The sequence below is a fragment of the Trichechus manatus genome, unplaced genomic scaffold, assembly GCF_000243295.1.
Source record: "Trichechus manatus latirostris isolate Lorelei unplaced genomic scaffold, TriManLat1.0 scaffold00015, whole genome shotgun sequence".
NCBI classification, from domain to species: Eukaryota; Metazoa; Chordata; class Mammalia; order Sirenia; family Trichechidae; genus Trichechus; species Trichechus manatus.
In genome coordinates this window covers 212445-238609 of record NW_004443951.1, presented here as the reverse complement: position 1 = coordinate 238609, position 26165 = coordinate 212445, and the positions used below count along the sequence as shown (strand labels likewise).

General features: G+C 37.9%; 1 protein-coding gene across 1 annotated transcript in view; it reads right to left on the bottom strand.

The window, feature by feature from the left end:
- Positions 1–26165, bottom strand: part of USP24 (ubiquitin specific peptidase 24) — a 145041-nt gene that overhangs the window by 3873 nt on the left and 115003 nt on the right. The window contains exons 46-65 of the mRNA XM_023727032.1: positions 26049–26131; positions 25527–25668; positions 25197–25316; positions 24547–24767; positions 24052–24176; positions 22608–22749; positions 21941–22091; positions 20831–20926; positions 20096–20199; positions 18313–18426; positions 15953–16049; positions 13493–13609; positions 12858–12950; positions 11188–11290; positions 8823–8944; positions 7711–7824; positions 5429–5494; positions 3265–3331; positions 1780–1858; positions 51–126 (exon numbers count right to left, since the gene is read on the bottom strand). Of these exons, the coding sequence (XP_023582800.1) occupies positions 51–126; positions 1780–1858; positions 3265–3331; positions 5429–5494; positions 7711–7824; positions 8823–8944; positions 11188–11290; positions 12858–12950; positions 13493–13609; positions 15953–16049; positions 18313–18426; positions 20096–20199; positions 20831–20926; positions 21941–22091; positions 22608–22749; positions 24052–24176; positions 24547–24767; positions 25197–25316; positions 25527–25668; positions 26049–26131 (2232 nt within the window). The remainder of the gene's footprint in view (positions 1–50; positions 127–1779; positions 1859–3264; positions 3332–5428; positions 5495–7710; positions 7825–8822; positions 8945–11187; positions 11291–12857; positions 12951–13492; positions 13610–15952; positions 16050–18312; positions 18427–20095; positions 20200–20830; positions 20927–21940; positions 22092–22607; positions 22750–24051; positions 24177–24546; positions 24768–25196; positions 25317–25526; positions 25669–26048; positions 26132–26165) is intronic.

Sequence of the window (26165 nt, the reverse complement as noted above, 5' to 3'; positions counted from 1 at the left end):
GCCGTTACTGATTCTTATGACATAGTCAGGAAAGTTCAAAATTCAATTACCTTCTTCTGTAACCATTGTACAGCCCAACTCCAATGATGGGAATTCTCCTTGAAATATTCTTTAGCAGCAGGACACCTGGTTATTGAAGAATATTTTTATTAGTCAAATGCTTTCTGTGCAACCAGACCTGTTTAACCTACAGCACTTTTTATGTTGAAATGCATACTATTTTCACTAAAACTCAGTTATGTTTACATTAAATTTTTACTCTTCTTTTGTTTGGACAGGTAATACATTCAAGGGTTTACTCTTCAAATGGCACTAAAAGGTAAGTATGTGGTGAAAAGTCTCTCATCTCTCTCTCACTTCCAGATTCAGTTCTATTAAAATTCAAAGTTGGAAAATGAAAAACAAAACAGAACAAAAAATCCACAACAAATTGTTGTATACTTAATAAAGAACTCCTTGGATATAGTAAAACTAGTCTTTAATTCTTGTAACTTGAATGATAACAAAGGAATGAAATTATGGGGAAAACATTTTTAACGCATCGCCTTGGAGCCCCCCCTCCATTTTTATTTGCATATCTAGAAAGCTGTTCTTCACATCTGAAGAATACTGAGGGTAATATTGCCATTAATGTGTGTATAAGATGGATGTGTGATGGATATAGATGTGCACATGAAGAATTCTTTGGTTTTTGAATATTATCTTTGATATCTGAACTGACTATTTACTGGTATCAGATATGCCATCTGGCCCTAACACTACTTAGAAATGTCACTCTTTAGGCAAATATTTAAGATGACATGCTGCTAATATCAAGCCTAATTAATGAACCCACAATTGTGGTAGGATGACAGTCATCTGTGTCCACACTACTATGTCATGTGGACATGTTCATGCATTATCTCAAATGAGCTTTAATTTATATCTGTTTAGAAAGCTCAAATGTAGCAGATCTAACCCAACAGATTTCTCGTTCTTATTTTGGAACAAGTTTAAGGATGGCAATTCCCATGCCTAAGAACAGGCAAACATCTGAAGCAGAATAAATTAACCTCTAAAGAAGGCCTGGTGAAAGAGTCCATGATGATAATGTAGTCTGCTCGATAACCTTGGGTTATCACACAGCCCTGTTTTTTTGTTTGCCTATGTTCAAGATAAGGGAGTTGAACTAGCTAACCACAAACGTTCCTTCTAATATCAAAAACCTTCACTTTGAAGTCAACCAACCTGTGCTCAGATACTACCTCTATGATTCTAGGCATGTCACTTAAACCACCTGTGATATGGGACTAATGACAATACGTAACCTCATAAGGTTGTTGCAAAGATTATATGAGATAGGACAAGTCCTTAGCACAATGCCTGGGTTCATAAGTGCTCCATAGGTGGAGGTAACAAGATTTTTTCTCTTGAGAGACTATTTTGAAATTGGGGACCTAGAGTCTGAAAGAGTTAGTGACTCTTTCAATAACAAAAGAGGCCTTGAGTGAAGGTTCGTGAACTCTTATTGTAAAGTCCCCAGATCTGCTTTGATTCCTGCCTTCCCTACATACAGCCTGGCTGTTTAGCTTTTTTTCTTGAATTCCACAAGGTCTGCTATTCTCTTGATACTCGTCTTCATCCCTTTTGTGATCATTTGACTATCTTTCTGTACCTTCCAAGCAAACACGACCTGAGTCAGACTCTTCAGGGTCATAAAACAAGGTAGAATTTTTTCCATTTGTATTTGATTTGTAACTCAAACAGCATTTCTTCCCTGCATTTCAAGCCAGTACTTACTTTTGAGCAAGAGTTACAAGAAACTTGACACACTGGTAGCAGCGACTACTGTCCACGTGATTACTGTGGTGCATCAAAGCTAAGGGAAGAGAAGACAAAATTTTAACAATAAAGCACTAAACGGAAAGCGGGTCTAAATAATAACAAGCTCTGTTGTTGTTCTGAAAATTTATGAATTATATTGATAAGCAGATAAGAACAACTCAAAGCATGGTGGTGCTTAACTCAATAGGATCCCCCAAATTCTAACAGGTAGAAACACTACTTTAAATAGTATTCAAAAATATCCCGGGTGGTGAAAGTTTCACTTCTAGGGGAACTGAAAAGGAACTAAAATTTATACTGGCTGATTATTCACCTACAGACCTCCAAACTTATCCACACATCATGCTACCGAGAGAACAGTAGTTACAGCACTTCAGTCTGACAGATGGAAAATTATCGTATTAGTTTAGTTCAACATGTATTTCCTGAGCCCCTGCTCTGTGCTTCAAAGATTTACAGATAAGTAAGACTTGTCTGTGCTCTTGAGTTTACAGTTCACACTTTTCGGGAGCCTAGGTGCTGCTCTGAGTGCACCATTCCAAAAGGGGTGGCCTGAAAAGATGTAGCTAGAGAATTTTTTTTTTAGCTTAAGTCTCTTATGCAATATACCAAACCAAACCCACTGCTGTTGAGTCAATTCTGACTCATAGCGACCCTATAGGGTTTCCAAGGCTGTAAATCTTTATAGAAGCAGACTGCCACATCTTTCTCCCACAGAATGGCTGGTGGGTTTGAACTGCCAACCTTTTGGTTAGCAATCTGAGCTCTTAACCCCTGCACCATCAGGGCTCCTTTGTAATATAGGAGGGTCCTAAATCTCTTAATTCATAACAAAATCTAAAATGACTCAGATTAACTGGAAATGCAGGTGGATGGAGGGAGTTGGATAACATTTTTTTTTAACCAAACCTTTTCTAATAAATAGCTCATTAAAGCCAACTTAGCCTTCTGAAAAGGAAAGCCCTGCCAACATACTTTAATGAGCAGACAATGAAAATTTGGGTAAATTCATACCACAGGTAAAGAGATAATCACATTTCATGTGCTGGGCAACATCCTGAGTCTATGGTTTTAGGTTTTTTCCTTCCTAATGGTTGCAGAGTGAAATGGCAGGTTTCCTGAATCACAAAGGGGCCTTTAGCTTACTGAAAAAAGACACATGACCCTTGAAATTTTGTATGACCACCTAAAAGGACCCCAAGGTGCACCTTGCTGATGAAAAGTGGAAGAGTCCAGGGTGATAAGATCCTGTGTGGCTTTAATTCTTCTGACTAGAATGTGGGAATCCAATGGCCCTGACAAGACTTCTGATACACTATTCACTGATCTAAGCCAGGGAAGAACGGCAGGAAGCAGACCTGCCAGTGAAGAGACTGGCTAAAACAACGGCGGATCTACATATTCACCACTGCCATTTCTATGTGGGCCAGGCGTACTTGCCTAGTAATCCATTTTCCGTCTCGAACACAAATTTGACTCGTTCTACTTGTATGGGATCTTCAATGACCTGTGAAAGGAAGGAAGCAAAGGTTGGTAAATGAAAGGAGGAACATATGTTATAGCCACCGGTGCTTTTTTATAATTCTATTCAAGAGGTTGATTTAGTTTTTAACTTAAAAAACTCAATACAAACAAATATGTCACTGCCATATACCTTAAAAATATCTTAAATTTTAAATTAAAGATGAAAAACCATTAAGTAATATTTAAAGATCTGACCATTTCCTATCTTTATGTATCATCAACTCCATCTACAGTTCTCTGTGGGTTACAAAGAAGTATATTTAATGATCCTAAGGATAAGAGGTTTATGGTTTAACTTATTTACTAAAAATGTGTTAAAGTTTTGCTTTATTACAGGCTTTACAAGTTGATGTGAAGGGCTGGATCTATGTCTTACTCATCGCTATTTTTCTAGTGCCTGACAATTAATTGTGCACAGTACAGCAAACTATGTGAGTTTGTTGTTGATCAGATGAATAATACAGTCCTGCCCCTGAGAACTAATAATCTTCAAAGTTTGTAAAAGCACTAGGACCGAAAGGAGGTAAAGGACCAGAAAGAGAAGCTTTTTTTAATAAATGGCATGCTGATGGATTTCCTTATTCAGAAGCGTTTATTAAATGCCTATTCTGTGCCAAGATCTATATTAAGTATTTGGGATCTACAGGGAACATAGTCCCTGACTCTCTCTTTAAGGAGCTTCTGGGCTAGTCTCTCTCATTAATTTGTAATAACCAATACAAAACTTTTTTTGATTCACTTTCCAAAACACTTCTAGGTCTTTCCATCCCTGCTGCCTCTTCTGTAGTGCAAGCCCTTTTATTTCTTGTTCATATTATTGCCATGGACACGTATGTGGTCTCCCAATTCCCAATCTTGCTTCCTTCTTTAGCCCGCCTTTCAGAGATTCCTTCAGAGGGATCTTTCTAAAGCATAAATTGGGTCATGTCACTCTCCAGCTTAAAACCCTTCCATGGTTCCCCATCACTGATGGCAGGGGTTTAAATGCCTACAGAGACCAGGGAGACAACCAAAATGAGCAATGTTGGTGAGGTATCAGAAAATAAGGGGTACTGAGGAGAGTGGGGAGTTGGAGACCACATGCCTCATTCAGAGAGAACACACTGCTACTGCTTTGGCTGACTGTGGCATACAGGAAACAGGACCAATATGGCCAGATTTGCCTGAGTTTTCAGGACAGGCTGGAATTCAGAAACCAAGAAAAATAGAATGTAGGCCAAACAAAACAAGCCTATAGGCTTGAATGTGGCCATCAGGACCACTGGCCTATAGCAAAAGTCCACAGGCCTAAGCATTGGTACCTGAAGTCCTTCGTGATCTGGTCTGGAGTTTCTTTTCCCAAATTCAAGCCAGCTCTCACTCTTTCTTCTAGTCATACCATTTACTTACAATTCACTCAGCTCCTCAGCGTTTTGGTGGAGACCATGGGCTCTAGAGCCAGTTGCTGGGCTCAGATCCTGGCTCCGCTGCTTATTACCAGGTAGTTTGGGGAAAATCACTCTACTTCGCTGTCTGTTTCCAATAATAGTGTATTTCACTGATTTGAACTGACTTCCTCCCCCTGCTTTTCAAATCTCTGAAATTGGGATGCATCTTACAACTGTAAGATTACATTTTACAGTTTAATGGTTTTAATAATTTTTTTTAGTAGTATATTAAATAACTGTGCTTTATCTAATCACGGTGTCTTAGATCTGATAAACCACAGAGCTGGTATTTATCTCTGAGGGTTAGCATGAGGTTTAAATGACATAATATTGTGGGTAGCACAGTGCCTTATCCATACTTAGGTCGCAGTAAAGATCAACCATCACTTATTACGCCTTCATTCTCTGCACTGTAATTGCTTGTGTTCTTGTCTGGCTCCCTCACTAAGCTGTGAGTTCCTATGAGGTACAATTTTATTAAGCTTACCTCTAAATCAATAAAGCACAAAGCATATTGACTGATCTCTATGGGGACGCAACAAACGCAGACCAAATGAATGGAAAAACAATAAAAAGGACACATGACTTTTTACTTACAAACATATGATTATTAATACATATCTAAATAAGTGAATCAGAACACTATGACTTACCAAAATCTCATGAAGTAGTTGGAACGTATTCTTTAATTCATGGGGTGGAGCTGTTTCCAGTTGGTTCTGAAATATTTTTTTAAAAGCATAAAAATTCCACTTAAATCTTTAGTAGAAAGCACAATGGAATAAGAATCAATAACCTTGGACCAAGCTCTAGTTCCACGGCTATCTGGCTGACCTTGGGCAAGTCAATCTCCCTCTCTGGGCTTCAGTTTCCCCAAATGCCAAATCCAGGGACTGAAATAAACAATCTCTAAGGACCCTTCCAGCTGCAATACTCTGTGATACTCTACTATGAAATTATGAATAAGGAGGGAGAAAGAAAGGAAGAAAAGAAAGGGGAGAATTGTAAGTCACTAAACAGATCCAACTTTATATTTATATTTTATTTATATATATCCTATTATGTTCCAGAAAAGGCTGCTGCAGCTATGAGAATGCAAATGAGAAGGCTCTGAGGTAAGTATGCTATAAGAGAAGTGCATAAAAAGTCAGCTTATGAAATAGAAAAATCTCCCTAGATACACTAAGTGAAGAAAGTAAGGTTATAAAACTCACAATCCTTTGTGTACTGTAATAAAATTTATACACATATATAGTAGAAAAGGGCATCATGTTATAATACATACTTCCAAGGTGCCAGGTACAGTACTAAGTAAGCACATTCCATATAATACCTCACTGAATCCTTACAACCTGGGAAGTCAAGTAACATTTCCTCCCATTTTGCAGAGGAAGAAACTGCCCAAGACCAGATAACTAGTAAACAGTACACTGAGGTGATTAGTTACCTCTGATACAGCTCTGTACAGAAAAGGCTGAGGGCAGAATAATTTTAATAAGAACCTACAAACACAGTCCACTGATCACCAGCTCCTCTGTTAATACTAGATGTCCCATCATTATAAATACTGGGGCAGGTAAGAAGGTATGGTAGAAACTGTGGGCACAAACTAACACATATGGTATAAATTCAGAGAGAAGCCCAGAAGGAAGCATACAACGTGACAATGTTGGTCCCTGGAGCAGGATGGAGAAGACAGGTAAGACTGGTTGGTGGTAGTCAAAGTGGACTTCGTATGTTTTAATTTTTGACAAACAGAATATAATAATATCTATCCAAGTAATTAAAAATGAAGATTAAAAAGGAATAACAATGATAAAAAAAAAGTAATAACAATGAGGTTTAAAGGTATTTCTAGTAATACCTAAAAAGGTAGTCAACAGTAAGATTAAGAGGATGGGCCCTGGAGCCAGAGTGCCAGGTTTAAATATCCACTCTGCCACTTAATAGTTGTGTGGTCTTGGGCAAGTCACTAACTCTGTGCCTCAGTTCTTTTTCAACTGTAAAATGGTAGTGAGAATGTTATCCACCTCTAAGACCACTTGAGAATTAAGTAAGTTCAATATTAATATGCTTGGAACGGTGCTTGGCACCCAGTAAGTGCAATGTAAGTAACAGTAATTACTATATCAATAAAAAAAGGAGCCCTGGTGGCTCAGTGGTTAAACGGTCAGCTGCTAATTGAAAGGTCAGCAGTTCGAATCCACCAGCTGCTCTGTGGGAGATAGATGAGGCAGTCTGCTTCTGTAAAGATTACAGCTTTGGAAACCCTATGGGACAGTTCTACTCTGTCCTACAGGGTCACTATTAGGCACAATCATCTTGATAGCAACGGGTTTTATAATAATCAAAGCTTCATAATCAACTATATCACTATTTCAGAAAGTGGGAAAAAACTACCTTTGATTTTTAAGATGTTGCCTAGGGAATAATGAGAAATTGGGAAAAAAACCATTTTTGCATAATAATGGCCATCACAGCATTATTAACTTTTATTCTTAATAGTTAAACAATGAACATAATGCAAATGTACATCACTAGGAAAGGAATGGTTACGTATATAGTACGTGAGAGGATGAAACAGTAACCAGATAACTTTTAGTTATATGAGGAAATCCTTATTTTAATCTTAAGTGAAAAGATACAAAATCACAAAGACAATAAAATTCCAATTATGTTAAAATACAAGCATAGGGAATAAACGGGAAACATAAGGGAACGTTCATGGTGATTATCAATGAATGGTGGGATGAGTTCTTTTTTTAATTCTTCATTTATTTCCCTGTATTTTCTAAAAGAAGGCGATACTATTTTTTACGATTAGGAAAAACAATTAAGGCTATTAAGAAGTATATTGCCTGGGAACAAAGGAATGCTCTCCTAGAGCCTCAACCGAGGGCTAGCAGGCTATCACTAGGTTTAACTGAGGTCTTACCTTAATGAAGTGCAGCATAGTGAAGGAAAAATGTTCATTACAGAAACAGCAGTACACCACCATCTCAATGAGGGCCAAGAGCGAGCCTGTCAGCTCTCGCAAAGCGAACATCACCTAGAGGGAGATACAAACAGAGTAACTTTCCTCAAGTCAACAGTTAAAAGACAATCTGTGGTTACTGGCTTTAACTGAAATTTACCCAGTATCACCAACATTATCTCAAATAGCGTTTCTTAACTGCTAAAGGCCTATGCATAAATTTCAGGGTATCTGAGCCTTTCTGAAATTTAACATGATTTTGTGGAAATGTGTACCTTCTTTTCGGGAGAGAATCACTTTCATCAGATTTTCAAAAGCAAATACCCTGAGAGATTAAAGTTCAGGCAGTCCCCAGATTACGAATGAGTTCCATTCCTACGTCTGTTTTTAATTTGAATTTGTACGTTAAGTCGGAACAGGTATGGTTCATATCTAACATAGTTAATCAAATGTTCGTGTTAGTATATATATAATATAGTATACAGTGTACCTTTCTGTGCATAAAAGACATAAAAGAAACACTTCCAGATACACTAAAAACATGCTTAACATAGTAATACAGTAATAATAGTGTTTTGGTGCGTGTCACAAAGTAGCACCTATTGGTTATTACGAGCCATTGTATGTATCTCATGTTTTTAATACAATGGCTTTATGGGGGTTGGTTTGTAACTACTGGTTGTACATATGTGATGTACATAAATTCGTAACCTGGGGATTCCGTAACCCAGGGACTGCCTGTAATCACAGATAGATTCAGAAAAAGCACATAATGTTGAGTTAGAGGGGGGAAAAAAGACAAGTATACAGCACAGCCCTGTGGATGTAGTTTTAAAAACCAGTATGATATAGCGTTCATATATTCATACAGATGAAAATTAAGTAATAGACAAAGGATCAAAAGATTCAATTCACAAGAGAGGGTAGCTCTAGGAGGAAGGGGAAGGGACTCAGATTGAGGCTGGGCCACACAATACTCTTCATTAGAGTAACACGCAAAATAAAGTAACAAAGGGCATTTTTCCCAAATACAAGAAAATAAATAAAATGAAAGCGGCGTAACAAGTACATACCTCTAACAGGTAAGGCTTCCCTTCAGACAAGAACAACAAAGCTTCTACTTCCTCGTGGAGGTGCAACAGAGGGCTGGAGGGAGCAATGCTAATGGGCGTCCGTTGTTTAAATATACCAGGAGCTTTAGGAGACCAAAGAAAGAAAACACTAAACAAATCAGTCTCACTTGGTATTTTTTCATAAAATAAACATCCAGAAGGTAATGTGACTCTCTCAAGATTCATACACAATTCATACACAATTGCTGAATACTGAAGACCCGATCCCTCATAGTTTAGTGGGAAAGCCAGACATGCAGACAAGAGAAAATGTTTACCTGTTTTCTCAGTGTATGTCTAAACTGTAGGTGCGACTATCAATCTCTCTACATTTCTGCTGTCCCCCACCCAAGACAATCTTTCAAAGAGGTAAAAATATAAATAGCGTATGAATAAAATGCCCAAGGCTTCCTCTGGAGAGACACTGGACCAATTCAGTTTCTTCCTCAAACAACCATCCTCAAATAATGGCTAGCACAACCTATGCCAAGCAGAATCAAGCTATATGGAAGGAATTACACCATTTGCTAGAAAAACAAGGAGCTATACTCTAATTTTCTTTTACAAACCTGTCTGAATTCACAAATTAAGTAGCTTTGTCTTTCTGGATAAATGAGTCAAGAGTTTGGGAGTGCCCCCACCCCATAATGTTCCTTCAGAGAGTTCATAAGCATTTCTAGATCAGAGTGATGCTCTGTGATCTTTAGTCTCGTGCCTCTGGATCTTTCTGTCCAGTGGACATTAAAACCCTACCACAGGGGAAGCAGTGGGGTAGAGGGGATGAGAGCACAGGCTCGGGGCTCAGGCTGCTTGTATTCTCATACTGGCTGCTATGCCATTAACTAGCTGTGAGACCTGGCAGAACGTACTAAAACTCTCTGTATCTTAGTTTCCTCATTTTTGATAGGGATAATATCCCTCTGTAGGGTTGCTGTGAGGATTAAACACAATAAATTTAAAGCACCATATAAAGGCATAGCACAAAGGAAGCACTGAATAAATCTCAGCTGTTTTGTTGTTCTGTTATTACTGTTGTTGTTGGTACTGTCACGACAAAGCTGAGGAACAATATAACAACACAGTATACAAAAAGGTCAGGATATTTTCTGGTGTTGTTAGGTGCCATCGAGTCGGTTCCAACTCATAGCGACCCTATGTACAACAGAATGAAACACTGCCTGGTCCTGTACCATCCTCACAATCATTGCTATGCTTGAGCTCATCGTTGCAGCCACTGTGTCAATCCATTTCGTTGAGGGTACTCCTCTTTTCTGCTGACCCTCTGCTTTACCAAGCATGATGTCCTTCTCCAGGGACTGGTCTCTCCTGATAACATGTCCAAAGTATGTGAGACAAAGTCTCATCATTCTTGTTTCTAAGGAGCATTCTGGCTGTACTTCTTCCAAGACAGATTTGTTCGTTCTTCTGGGAGTTCATGGTATATTCAATATTCTTCACCAACACCATAATTCAAAGGCATCAATTCTTCTTTGGTTTTCTTATTTACTGTCCAGCTTTTGCATGCATATGAGGTGACTGAAAATACCATGGCTTGGGTCAGGTGCACCTCAGTCTTCAAAGTGATATCTTTGCTTTTTAACACTTTAAAGTGGTCTTTTGCAGCAGATTTGCCCAGTGCAATATGTTGTTTGATTTCTTGACTGCTGCTTCCATGGGCAGGATATAGGATAACCATATAGGGACAATTTATGTCTTTGCTATATTAAATGATGACTGTGCTATTGCTTCTGGGTGGCAAAATAGAAAATGCTACTAACTACATGTTATATTCAAAGATATTTCAGTGACACAGCTTATATCCAAATTGTCTTTGTTTTTACAAAGTACTTTAATAACAGTGTATCTCATTAATCGTTACTACTCCTGTGGGGGGGCTATGTTTTTAATATTCCCATTTTGTACTGATTAGAAAGATCAGGTCAAGCTGGGTCAAGTTCACATGGCTAGGAGGCTCCAACCCACCCCTTGGCTATTTCCCCATACTAAATCAGTTATGCCAATTATAGTGATGAATGGACTTTGAATTAGCTTTTAATCCTAGAGTTGTTTTTTTGTAAAATATTTATGTAACTCCCTCCCTCGATAAATGATTGATTCACTTTCTCTATCCAATGTGACAAATTAATAAATAAGGTGAAGTTTAACATGAATTAAAACAAAAACTTTTAAAAAGTGCTCCTCACACATCAGGTAGCCAAGCTAGAAACAAGTAATATCTATTTAATTGCTAACATGATTACTTTCCATGCTAGATAAATTTGGTACCTCTTTACCTTTCTGGTGTATTAAAGGTATTAAAACTTACCAACATTCCTTTGGGAAGAGACATCCGAATGCAAAACCAGTAATGCCACTGTGTTGTGAAGATTCCCAAATTCTCGGGCTTGTGCTGAACTCCATCGACGTATCTGGTATCAGAGAAGCTAGCCGTTAGTGTTTTGGTTAGAGATAACATGAAAAAGGAGAGCATTTGCTGGTTCATGGTATCTTTGGGCCATAAATATTTCTCAAAGTGTGACAGAAGAGGTCAAAGTAAAAAACAAAGTCACACGGGTGTAAAGCTAGCTCAAATGTTTTTCCTCTAGACATATTTATTCATATTCTAAATCAAATCCATCCATGTATTCATTTTATGTATCAATGTGCCAGGTAGTTTTCCTGTTCCTTAGTATAAATGGGAAAAGTCCGTGGAGCTGGAGATCTGGAGGCCTGGCCCTGCCTTACCACATACTGTGCTGTATCAACGTGGGTAAGTTTTTCCCATAACAGTGTGTCATCTCTTCATACGACAGAAACGATAACGCTACCTGTTCTGCCTACTTTGTGGTTGTGAGGATCAAATACTAAAAATGAGAACGTTCTCAAAAGTAAAAATGTGCTTCATAAATGCAAGACAATATTAATTATATGTGCAGCTGAATTACAGTGAGTTTAAATCAATCATCAGAGTCAATGGAGACACAACTGATACAAAAGAGCTTGATGTGAAAACTGGCTACTGCAAATCTTGACATAATATTAACACACAGAGCATGTTACTGCGTCAGTACTGGTTTTTTAATACTGAAGAGTAAGAGCAGCACAGTGATATGATAGGAAACTGAGAAGAGGCCTACCTAGCAAGCCCATCTCCCTTAATAAAGAAAGGGAAGAGTGAGGGAAAACCTTGTCCTCGCAATGCATTACATACAGGAATACATACAGATTTCACTCAGGCTTTGAAATCACCAGAGCTTTGTAACCCTGAAAAAGTTATTTAACTTCTCTGTGCTTTATTTCTTGCCTGTACATAGGGAGGAAACTGCCTACTTTACTGAACTATCAGAAGTATGGCATATAAAGTGACTAGCTGTGTCTGGCATATAATAGGTTCTCCATTATAGTGCTTATCATTACTACATGTTAACATTTTGTGTATTTCAAATCTATCAAAAAAAAAAAAAAAAAAGGAAATCAATGGGAAACAAACCAACAGGAACTTCAAAAGAGAGTCATTTTTTGATATAGATCTCCAGCCCTTTTATTATAAAACAACTTCCCTTTCATTTCCTGAAAGAGGGTGTTCTACTTGGCAATGATATCATTCCACTTATAAGGGTATAACTTCACATTTGAATTCCAGCCTTGGTATCAGCATCAAAAGAGCCTTGTTCACAGCCCATAAGGAGAAGTGGAGCTCCCCAAAGCTGCCTATTCCTTGCTTCTAAGCCACCAGGCAGAATCCATCTTTCCCTCCTATTGGACTCAGCATTTCGCACTTTGATCCAGTCACTCATTTCCATGGGTTATTATTAGACTAAATTCTATGAAGAAGTTGTAAAAATAACTGAACTCCAAAGAATTTTAAAATATATGTAGTACTAGTACACGGACTCTTATGAAATTAAAGTAACAGTATCGACCACCTACAATGGGAAACAAAGTGGCTATGAAAACCATGGCTAAGTTCACTAGGATTCTAGAAGCAGTCATTACCTGATTGTTTTGCCGATTGGCCCCTAGGAGAAAGCTGATCATGTGCCGCAGAGCGGAATGCCTCAGGAGGAGATCTCCAGCCCTAATACCTTGCTGTCATAAGATATTGAGAATGACAAATTATATTCCTATCCAGACAAAAATCTGTTTTAAAAACACAGTTAAATGAGAAGTATTAAAGAGTCAATATATTTTTTAAATGCTGTGAGTTACATAAAGAAGGCACTTACTAAAATCTAATTTAAAAAACTCCTGAGTTCCCACAGCCTCACATTGCTTTGAATGACTACCAAAAATACGATTAGCCACTAGTTTAAATGCAGTCTCCTACTATTATCAATGAGTAACTATACCTACCTGTATCAGAATTCTTGCAAGTAATGCAATGCACAAATTAAGATTTTAAAGAATGCTCATAAAACCATATCATACAGATCCTTTATTGACCAGATCCTATATTGGTCATTTTTCCATGTCTAAAATTCTTTGCCATTTTTCTCTTTTAGACTATAAATCCGAACAGTAAAACATGAACCTTGAACACTGAAAGGTGGATTTCTTTCCTTCACATCCATTATAAATACAGTGAAACTTAGCATGTATTAGGAAATGACATTAGAAAAAAAATCATTTACCTTTTGTACAAAAGTGTTGAAGAGGAAAAAGTACTGAGCACAGTTTTTACAATTTTCTGGAACATCTTTATCCAACAGAGCTAGTAGTACCTCCAGTAACTGGTGAAGGCTTTTTAACTGGTTAGAGGAAAGATGAAATTACATGAAGAAAAAGAGTCTAAGAAAGACATTTGTAACAGTATTAATTTGCAATAAACCACCAAGAGAACAAAAGCAAAGTCAGATTGATACAATCCAGTCTCAGATTCAGATGGATTTATGTATTGGAGAGCAAATACAGAATTATCGGTTTTACCTTTCAGGGAAAGACTGGTATTGCTGACATAATTAATAAAAGGAAAGCCTAGTTTTGTTTCCTAGAGTTCAGAGTCAAGGGCATGATTCTACTGCCTAATGGTAACATTTTCTCCAGAGTCAAATTCTGTGTCTTAAAAAAAGGCAGGGGGTTTAGGGGAGACGTATTTCTGAATCCCTCCCTCCACTATGCTGCTTCTTCACATAATCACAGATGCAAAGAATAAAAACACAGACACAGGCATAGGGGCTAGAAATCAAGCCAATGGAGCAAATGGAGAGCAACAGCCTGACAGAATGACAACGGTAATATCGACTCAACTGTGAACTTACTTGAAAGCCCGCTGATGCCTCATGGAAAGCTTTGAAAAACATTTTATTTGTTTAGAAACCATTTTGGTTATCACATTGCTCTTCTTTTCCTCCCACCCCAACTATGTTTTTGGACAAGTCCCTATAAATTCATCTGTGATCTGAGAATTAAGACCAGACTTACTACTCTTATTAGTTCAACTCCCTCTGAAGATGTAGTTACGGACTTTTGAAATATTCCCAGCCTCCCTGTCACATCCAATATAAATACAGTAAAAGTTAGGATTTATATAGCACTTCATTTTCAAAGTACTTTACAATCTAAAGTGGGGGCAAGAGGCACTATTTCCATTATGGAGGGGGAAAAAAGGCATAAAATACATCAGCTGGATATCAAATAAAATTTACTGAGGCAAACTGCTTCCATGCTTATGTCCTCCACTCCCTTCCCTTTCTACCACCTGCAGTCCTGCCTTTAGAGGTTGGTGGGGTGATATGTTATGGCCTGACCCCATCCTTAGGGAGACTGCACTAATTCTGCCTTCATCCTTTGTTTGGGAGAAGCAGCAGGGAGGAGGAAGGTCCTTATGTTAAGTAATCTTGATGCAGCTTAGAAATGCTGCCATAAAAGTATCTCACAACAATGGTATTCAAACTGTCCACAGGTTCCTGTGAAGGCAGGGCTGCACATCCCACCCTGACCTGACCTAGAGCAGCTCCCAGTGACCTGTACTATGTATTCTGCATCCAGGTAAGGTTTGCTTGAAAAATGGTTCTGCTGTTTAAAAACACTGCCTTCGAGTAAACCTCAACTTCCTCCTGATTCCTGAAATTGATAGACAGTCTTCTTCTAGGTCCTTCCTAAATGGCATATTTGACCTCCTGGACTGAGCAAAGTTCTTGAGCTTGTCTGGACTAACAGCACATCCTGGGCCAGGTAATGCTGCAGGAAGTAAGTGCTTCAGTATCAGGCACTACATCTGGACAATGTCCTCCTGAAAGGACTTGCTCAAGGTTGCACAGCAAAGCCAAAATCTGAATTTGAAGCAGCAATTCCTAGAACTGAATTTAGTTCATCGAGACACACTGCCTCCAGCCAATATTTACAAAGAGCCAATTGTTCTGAAAATAACATTTTTCAAAGTTTTCCATGTAGTGTCAGCTGTTTGAAACAGCAAACTTGGGAAGTAACTGCTGTGTTTGCTAAGGCTTAATAACATACTGAAAGATCACACTTAAAATGTATGTCATTTATTTCCCTAAGACTTTACATCTTTAGGGAGTGAGGATGGCTATATATACCGTGGTTTGTTTTAGCATGTGTGTATGTGGAACTGTGAACCAGAAAATATGTTGCAGAAAATAGGGTTAGGAAGAAGAAATTTAGAGGAATAGAAATAAAGGTTGGGGAATAAAAGAGATCCATGAAGCAACTGTTTGGCTAATGCCCCTGGATGAAGGACACTATGCAGTATGGTTACCAACTGCAAGTTGGATCAGCGAAATAGCTTACAAGAAAAAGAGAAAGCCAGGGGTGGCTCAAAATATCTGTTGGTAGGCTCAGGTTAGTCTCAGTTCAGAGAGATCTAATACAAACTCCTGAGAGAGAGCTCTGAAAACAGGATGTTCTAGAGAGAAAATCCTGAAGCAGATCAAAGCAGACCTAAAATCCTAGCCTACCCTGGTTCCTGGGATATGAGGAGGAAGGGACAGCATGCCTTCTACCCTGGGATTATCAGAAAGTCAGTGCATTTTATGTGGCAAATTTACCAGACTCCAATCCTAGACGTTGTTTCTTACTACGTCCATTTAAACAGGATGCATATATATGTAAGATTTAAAAACAAGACTGACCTCATCCTGATACAACAAGGCACTATCTAGAGTTTTCTCCAGAATGGTGGCTACAGCAACTCGTACTTCTCTCACACTGCACTCCAACAAGAAAATCCTAAAGTAAAGAGAAATATGGTATCAAAAAGCAAGACAGATTTCTATTAATTCCAACCTTTCCATCACAGGTCCCAGCGAATGTCCAAGAAACAAAGTTACTACAAGGCCTTAGCTCAAGTGTTCTGAGAACGTTAGTACACGCTCATGGGCCACCACGAAGGAGGAAGTCCAAACAGTAAACCAGAACCTTGAACAGTGAAAAGTGGATACGTTTTGCTTCTTCTCTCTTCCCCCGCTAAAATGAACATCTGTATAAATGTAAATCTGGATTTGAAGGTATACGAAGGCAAAGAACCTAACATTTTATAAATTCTGTAAATTCAGGAGTAGATTTGACACATCTTCAATTTCTCAGAATAAGATACTAGTTACAGTTTTGAGACCAGATAGCACCTGGTGATCCCCCTTTTCACCTATATTTTTATCCTTTTACTTTCCTCTCCTCACCCCCACGCAAACCCTTACTTATTACTTAGCAACAAATAATAGGAGCATTTGTGATAGAAAAGATCCTTATTCCTTCTGTTCTTCTTCTATCATCATCATCACAGTGGACATTTATTAGGCACTTGTAGTGTTACAGTAACAATCGCTGGATATGCATTATCTAACTCAATTCTTAAAACAACCTGTGAGGTGGGCTCTATCAGTATTCCCACTTGATAGACAAGGCAGTCTTAGATGTAGTGGAGGGCATGGTTAGGCAGAAACAGCTGGTCTCTGGGGCTGCATCACGATGGTAATGACCCGGGAGCAAGTAGGTAACGGGCATAGCTTTTCTCTTTCTCTGTTTCATACACTGACTTTGATGTGCCAACCAATATCATAATCGGCAAAGTGAAAATGCATCTATCATTGCTGACATTTCCTGACAGAAAATTCTCATTATTTCATGTGGAAGACTTAAACACAACATAATTTTGATGACCCAAGTCAGAGTTGTCCAGAGGCACTCCTCTCAGGAGACAGCAGGGAAATCTGCTCTTGTCTCTGCTGGTTTGGGTGCAGCATCTGCATTTCCTTCCTCCCCTGTCAAGAGCATGCTGACAACTCTGCTCTCTTCCAATAGGAAGATGAAAGTGAAGCCTTCTGAAGTCACTCCATGTAATTGTTGGTGCTGTTTATTAGCTCCCTTAACCTAATTTGAACCAGACAGATAGGCTCTGTGAAAAATCCACTAAGAGTCTAAGTGGCAACTATAGAACAGTTTAAACGATAACATGTACTCCCCTAATATTCAGCTCTGGAGGCTTGGTCAGATTCAGGTACAATTCTTCTGGAAAGTATACCCATAGGGGGTGCTACCCATTTCCTATCATATTCCAGAAGGAGGCATCATGAGAATGCAAACCAACCCCGAATATCAAAGTTCTACAGGACAAATGACCAGTTTCCACCCAAAACAGATGGCACAACAAACAAGGGGGCGGTAGGAAAGAGGAACCATTACAGATTAAAAGTCTTAAGAGACATATAAACCAAATGCATTGTATAAACCTCATTTGGATCCTGATTTGTACAAACTCAATGGTAAAATGACATTTTTGACAAGTGCCAGTGGACTGGAAGGATGGGTGATAACAAGGTCAGGAGAAGGATACTGGGCGATGTATCCCCAGTAGCTGAAAGAAGAGATGGCCAGGGATAAGGACACAGGACACAGAGAAATCAAGGCACCTGCTGGGCTCCTATATGCTCGATGATGAACCCTGAGGATAAGAGAAGTTGACTTGGTAAGCATGATTGGGAATCAGGAATAAATACTCTTAGTGACTGGAGTAACTAGAATTTTTACCAGAACAAGCAAATTATTTTTTTTTATTATAGGTCATAGGTAAATACGGAGTATATTTTTTAAAAGTACATATAATTTTTTAGCCAGAATCCAAACAGAGACAATACTGTGGACTGTGTAGTAAACTAGGGCTGTTTACCTCTCTAACTTGCACCAGACTGTGAGTCCCTGAGGGAAGGGACTTGCATTTCTGAATCCCCTGAGCTATAGCAGGGTTCAGGACATGCTTGCTAGTGAGCACGTGACTATCTGCCTCACATGCTCTCCTTGTACTTGATGAACACTTGTCTGAGTCTAGTCCAATAGAGATGGTTTTGGAATGAATGATTTTGGAGTGACCTGTATAAGTTTCCCATTGCAAACAATCAGAACAATAATTTCAAGTTGAAACAAAAAGGGTTACAACAAACTCAGCTTTAAATCACTAGAAGAAACTAAAATTTCTTTAAAAGATCTCAACACTTACTTTATTAACTCTCGTCCTTCAGAACTAATAAAATATTCAACTAGCCACTGACAGGCATCAAAACTTTTTGAAAGCAATGCTTCAATAGTGGCAATCCACTCTTCAGTGTCAACCCTTTAAAAAAGTAGAGATAACAATGTTATAAGTATGGTCCCAACGGATAACTCTATGAAGTGTCACTTTGATTTTTCTATTTTTGGGGGGAGGGAGGAGAGGTAAGTTACATACTCAAAGACTGCTAACCACCATGGCTCAACGTGCCCCAGAAGCCAATGCTCTGCATTATTTGGTTACTTGTGGTATGATTCTTTTTTCTCTCACAAAAAAAGTGTGAAGAAATTTAAGTCTTAGACTTTACGCTTTTATCTTCTGCATCTTCCTCAAACAATTTCAATTGGGAAAAAGGTCTGACCTGTAGCATTTTGTTTTGCTAAATTAATTTACATTTATAAAACTCTCACTTTCAGAATCCTTTACTATGTCCACATTATTATGTCTTACTGCTATAACCATATTAATCCTATTTTATGGAATAAAACATTAAGGCAGAAAAAAGATATAATGACTATACTACCCATGAACTGGTACAACCCCGGCTCCCTACCCCCCAGAAAGGTAAACATAAATTGGAAATAGTGTGCATTGTGTAGACAGCTTGAGTGAATTTTACAAATAAATGTAACCAAATAAATTTCCTTATTTAACCCTCTGCTAGTACTTTAAAAGACACACATTATGTTTTTCTCTTTCCATCAAATAATAAAAACCTGTATCACAATGTATCTTTAATTATTCCATATAAAAATGAAGTTACTATCAAATTCATTTTCTTCTCAAAGAGTTTCTTGAGTACAGAATTTTTCCAAAAACCTTTCCATACTTGCAGAAGTTTACCATGCTAGTGAGAGATAAGACTGAGAACTTCACTGGTCTTGTACCTGTAACTGGTCTCCCTCACCCTGAACCTATGTGTCAGGTACCCTACAAGGTGCTGAGGATAAAAACCAATGATGAACAAGACACAATCAGGGTCTAGAGCTCCTGAGGCACTGCTGTGAACACAGTCTCCTTGTTTAAAACCCTTCCATGATCTCCACTGCACAAAGCCCTACTCCCTACTCTGGCACTCAGGACACTCAATGATCTCATCTAAACCCAACATTCGGGTCTCCCCTGAAGTCAGTTCCTTATACATAGTAGTAAAGCACAACTAGTCACTCACTGCTCCTTAGGCAAGTCTCGCCTGTTACTCATGTTCTTCTTCTCCACCTAGAACGGACTCTCTGTGTTTTTCCATCTTTGCCTTTCAAAACCCTCGGGGAACATCAATGTCTTAACACCTACTCTAATCCCCATATGTGGATATGATTTTGCCCACACCCAAAAACCCACAGTACTTGTGCCTTGCACCACAGTTAATTTTTTTGTTTTATCTATCCTTCTTATTAGACTGTTGTTAGCTGCCACCAAGTCTGTCCCTGACTCATGGTAACCCCACGCACAACAGAATGAAATGCTCTCTGGTCCCGAGCCATCTCCATGATGGTTGTCGATTGAACTGTTGTGATCCATAGGGTTTCCACTGGCTGATTTCTGGAAGTAGATGGCCAGCCAGGTCTTTCTCTTATTAGATTAGAACTTTATAGACCATGTCTTTAATCATCTGAGCATATTAGGTGGTACCTTCACAATGTTTTAAAAAGTTGAATTTGTAAATTCAACTTTAATTGAATTAATCTGTGCCTTCTGTCACAACAGACTACCAAAACATATCACTTCTCACCTGAGTTTTTTCTTTGTCCGTAGATAAGTTTGAAAAAGGAACTGGATGGCAAGCTGTAAGCTCACCTTTGCCATGCAAGGATAATATGGATGCTTTAATTTAGTCTGAGAGAGGGGAGAGAAAAGATAGAGTATTTTTTCACAGAGGTTTTATAGGTTATTATTACACTTGTTATGAACTGAATAATGACATGATACAGTTATACACTAATAAGAAAAATCTAGCCAATTCATTATAGGAAATGCTCATTTTAAGTTAAAAAAAAATGTTAAGAAATGATATCCTCTTCATTTCTTTTATGAGGTCCTCTCAAAATAGAGCCTTTAGACCACAGAATGGTAAGTAAGCTATCAAGAGACTAAAAGCTTTCTCTTTATTGACAACTTAAAAAGAATCATGGTACTCAAGAAAAAAATACTTGGCAAAGCCCAGTATCAATTGATATCACCTCATGGCTACTCCATGGGGTCTTCTTTATAAATCCTAAACAAGGGCACTTAAAAAAAGCCAGTACGTGGAAACCCATACCCATCACAATCTACATTATACACTCTGAACACTGCTCGTATTTTAATCACCCAATAACTGACGCATTTATGGGAATTTTTTTCTTTTTGCATTTAAACTGAATGTTAAAAACTGAGGGTGAGGATGTGTCACCAAATGTTTTAACTGAAAGATATTTAACTGTAATCCTTTTTTATTTCTTCAGTAATGATTCAACTAGCTACTTACAGCATTTAACGAAGCTAAAGACAAAACAAAACTGAAATAGTCACTACTGTACACATCTCTATTCTTCATAAACTTGAGGTTTTCATCTCTCACCATCTACAAAAGAAAATTAGGAATTATTTTTAAGAAGCAGGGTAAAATATTTAATAACTGGAGGATATTTCTAGTGATACATTAAACAAAATGCAAAGCTCTAGTGTCTGTAATTCCCTTCCCACATGCTTTGGATTTTTTGAAAAGGAGAGAATAAAATCTTCCTTTTAAATATAAGAAGCTAAAAAAAAGTGAATTCATTAAAACAAATGCTTTTGGGAAATTCAGGAACACCCCCATAAGGACAAATGAATTCTAATCCGATATTTTGGGTGAGAAGGGACAGAGTTTCTCCCAGTACAAGCAACTCCATGCTCTCCCTGGATCAAACAGCTTAATTCTCTCTCTTTCCTAATGAAAGACTCCATCTTTTTCTTAAATTTTCTGGTTTGGCTACTCATTGTAAAAGGCCATTTCACAAGTACCTCGCTTTTGATTACTCAGTATATAAAGCCTTGTTTGGGTAGTCTGACATTAAATCCTGAGTCTGTGACACTAGCAGTCATTTCTCCTTTTCTGAGACTCAATTTTTCCATCTGAACAAAGGGAGTAAAGCCTGCTACTGCACAAGAGTGTTTTAAGAATTACAGATTTGTTTAAAGTATGCAGCAAAGTAGGTATTCAATAAATAATGGTTATTATCATATTAGTCTTACCTAAAGGTTTTGAGTCTTGTTTTGTACTTTAGATGAAATAAGTTAATTCTAGCATACATGTTTCTTTACTGTCCATCCCTCCCCCAGCCCCATTTCTTTGTGACAATCACCCAGCAAGACAGTGATAGTTCTGGCCAGTGTTGTGTATTCGTATGTGTGCTCTTAATACGCTGTGTGGCACTAATTCAACAGCCATCTCTGGAACCCAGTATAAAAGATTCATGAAACAAGCTGAATAAGAGGATAGGGCACTGGGGCCCAACTAAATCCACAAGAAGCCAACAGTATTGTGCACCTATGCAGTGAGCTTTGAGATTTACATGGATTTCACCCTTAAGAATTTCTTTTACATGGTTCTTACCTGGTATATTCGAGCAGGCATTTTCTCCACAAATAATCCTTTCTTCTCTCCTTTTTTAACTAACTTGGTTAGAATAGAGAGCCGGTCATTATTAGGCCTGTGGGGCCGAGGAGATGACTGAGGTGAAATTTCTGGTGAAGATGGAGCTGATCTGAGAGACAGAATCAGAAAACTGTCTAGTATGAAGTAGCTATCATCTCAGTAGTTACTAAAACTTGCCAAACTCATACAGAGTACTGGACTTAAAAATAAACTGTACACTTTCCTGATCCAATACATTAAAATACAAATTTACTGATAACAGGACCTTTAAAGACAAAGAACAACTTTCTGATAGTGCTGATATAGTACTATGTTTTGGACATAAAGATATTCATTCAACAAGTGGTGCCAAGATTTTTAAGTATCTCATTTCTAGATAGGAGAAAAAACACCTTAATTCTAGAATGATTTATATGCATGTTTCTAAATACAAAATAACTTGTTGCCAAGGAAACAATGACCAGGTAGCAAGAAGAAGAAAGAAAGGGGGCGGCTAGATTTACTTATTTTCTTTTCAGAATTTCTCTCTAGCTGATTACCTTTAAATCCCAAATAGTACATTCTCAAGCATTACAAGACCACCTTCTGAAATCACACAGCAAAGTATACACGAAGAGAAACTTACAGAGACAGATCCTCAGCTTCCTGTCTTACAACGCTGACTCGACTTTTCTTTGGTAATACCGGGGAGTTTTGATCAGATACCCTTTGGTAGAAGAGCATATAGGCATTCCAGTATCTTCGGCGTACATCAGTATATGGGTTTGCTTTATAACAAAATATTCAGAAAGAAGTCTTTGTAAATAAGGAAGTTTTTCTTGTCTCGACAATCTAAAATGAAGGGTCCATAAATCCAACAAGCAACTACTAACGAAATTTATAAAATGCAAAGTTTAAGTAAAACGTGTGGCTTTTAAAGAGTACTGCTTAGAACAGAAGTCAGGGTACCTCCGTTCTAGGAATAAAATGGATCAACTCACTTGGAAGGTGATATGGGGAGGCAGAGAGTGAAGGGATTGTATGGTAATGCAGTAAGGGAAAGAAGGTAAATATTCCTAGACAAGTCAAAATTTAAGCAAAAGGCAAGTAATATTTACAAGTATGTTCCGTGGCACAGCATGAGATTATAATCGGTTCACTTAACCATTTCTGCAATGACCAGCCAAAATTTTCTTGGTAAATTTTGGCAACTATACTACATTCCACCATTAAAGGTTACTACCATTAGATGCATCACTACCGTGACGTGGTATCACAATTTAATATAGTGGGTCTAATACAGATAGAAGTTTAGAAATGACCCTTTAATATTTCAAAATCAGGCAAGAATTATCATACTTAGGTTGGTTTCAGAAATGCTAAGGTCTTCGCAAAGTGGTATTTTCAAGTAGCAAGTTCTGATTGGACTTTGTGACATACTTCACATTTTTTTTTTTTCTGAGTGTGGGAGTTGTGAAGGCAAAGATATGGTTTTAAAAAAGCATGTGCTAGAAATGTCTTCTCTAATTAACCATACCCCTAGACATGAAAAGGAAATTTGAAAATTTTAGTGCATAACCATGTCTTCTGAAACTATTTTAAGGTTGAAATTCTTTGTTCATTAGTTTCTCCTTGATATTTATTTCTTCTTCTTAACTTACTTCCTTTCCCCCTAAGGCTTTTGGGAGGAATTATTTTTAAAAAATTTTAAGTAGCTTGAATATTTAACTCTGGGCATCAAATACAGCTCTTGCTTCTATAGCTAGAGCAGCAGTAGTATAAAATGAATAAAACAGATTATACTTACAGAAACTTATAAATTAAAAAAGGAGTCTGTGGCACAGTAGTTAGACACTCTGCTGCTAACCAAAAGGTTAGCAGTTCGAACCCACTAGCTGCTGCTCAGGAGAAAGATGTGGCCGTCTGCTTCTGTAAAGATTACAGCCTTGGAAACCCTATGGGGGCAGTTCTACTCCGTGCTATAGGGTCCCTATGAGTCGGAAACGAATGGACGGCAACAGGTTTGTGGTTTTTTCGTACAAATTAAAAATAAGAAAACTAAAGGAAAACATCAATTTGTAAACACTTACTTTGATCATAAACTTTTGGTCTATATTCTCCTCCAAAGCATTCGTACTCCAAGGTCTCATCGTTTAGGTCAAACTCTTCTATAACTGTGTCGTTAAATTTATACCACTTTCCTTTTCCACATCCCCTGGAGTCCAGAGAAAGAAAAACCTTGTAAGGTTAAAAAACAAACATCCTCACTCTCCATATTTCTTTCTATGTACTGTCGACAAACAAAGCAGGTGATTACCATTTAAAAAAAAATCTAAGAAAAATGTAGCAACAGTTATTTCAGTCTCTAAAATAACTTTCCAAATTTAAGGGATTAAAATAGTTACACGAAATTTTAAAATTCAAAATGCAGTAAGATCAAAGAGCAATGCCAAAGCCTCTTTGCACCATAAAGGTAAGCACAGAGGAACAGATGGGGAGAGTGGAGGAGACAGAGACTAGGCTGGGGAGAGCAGATGAGAGACTATAGGTCAGGCAGAGAGACTGTCGCCACAAGAAACCCCTACCGCCGATCCTTAATGAAGGAATAGTAGTGGCCTGCATGTGCCTGCCCACTGTGTACGATGACACCGACGAGCTCATAGTTTTCTGTGAGGGCCACTTTTTTCCTTGGGGATCCTCCACCCCCCTGATCCATACTTCGCCCGTTTTCACCAACTTCAGAAGATGAATCTTGGCGAGCCATTCCTGAAACTGTGTAAGGCTCCATGTTTAGCATCCAGGGAAACTATTTAAAAACAAAAGGACCACATTAATGTTGATTAATCACTTGTACAGCACTATCCAGTTAAGTCAGATACAAATAAGAGGGATGTGTTTTCCTAATTTAAGCCAATTCAAGTAGAAAAATCTCAGAATGGCTGACAAATCTAGAAAAGTATCCACATAATACATAAGTTGCTTCTGGTCTGAGCATGAAACACAGCATACGACTTCACAGCCATCACTGGGATGCCTTCTAGAAATGAGGACTGTTGTTTACAGCTGATGCCTAGTCCATGAGCAACAGTTGCTTAAGGGAAGTGGCTGTGTAACCTTTGTAATGCTTAGCCCCTATGCTTGTGCATTTTAGGTGAAATTTGAAAATATAAGAAGGCAACAGTGAAAATAAGAATAAGGTAACGGTTGTAACAAATTTCAAGGAAAAAAAAGTTACCCTTATTTGTTCATCGTATTTAATGGAGCGTCCACTCTCCCAGTCAAATCCAAATCTCATTAGGTGAATTACCAAGACACTGGGTAAAGACTTAATACAGGTCCTTTTCACCGTTATTCTCTAAAGAAAAACGAAAGCCAATTATCTCCATGGAGAAAATGAAACAGCAAAATAATTAATGCAAAGGCTGTAGATTTCTACAGGCCTTTCCCACCCGTGTGTAAACAAGCAATAACACAATCTAATAAAGTAACAATGGAAGCTTACTATAGAGACAAAGTACATGAGTAACAAATTAATCTTGTTTTTAAAAAAGGGCAAATGTAATACCTTCTCTTTACACTTTTCACAGTAATATGCATTACTTCCCTCTAGAACTTCTCCTCTAACAAACTGATCCAAAGAAATTTCCAAACTTTGACAAGAAGTAACTCCTAGATTGAGCGCCATGAAAGCTTCCTCACGCTCATATCTAATCAGGAAATAAGAGAAAAATCATTAGCAATGATGGAATCTTAATATTTTGAAAATTATCACAATACCTGAGTTTGAGCACAGAGCTACATTCATAACCGGTGAAATGAACCCACAGCTTCCCTCATTCTTTTAAAAGTCCTCTGATAAATTTAAATAACAATTTTTGACAATTCAAAATTGCTCAAAATGATAAATTTCAACAAATATTTCCTTAAGAACATGAAAATCAAAGAAAATTTAATTCAGTAAACATTTACAGATCCATTTAGAAATATATTTGCAAGTCTTTCAACAAATGCAAAATTCACAACATACTAGAAGAATCACTTAAAAATGATGATCATAATGTTTTTTGCCAGTGATATATTCACTAACCTGTGAGGACAGTCTTTACAGATCTTCTGATCAGAATAGATGCCCTGAAAAGTATTCTTAAAAATCTGGTCTCTTCCCATTTTCTGTTGGAATAAAAAGTTAAACCTTTACTTGATG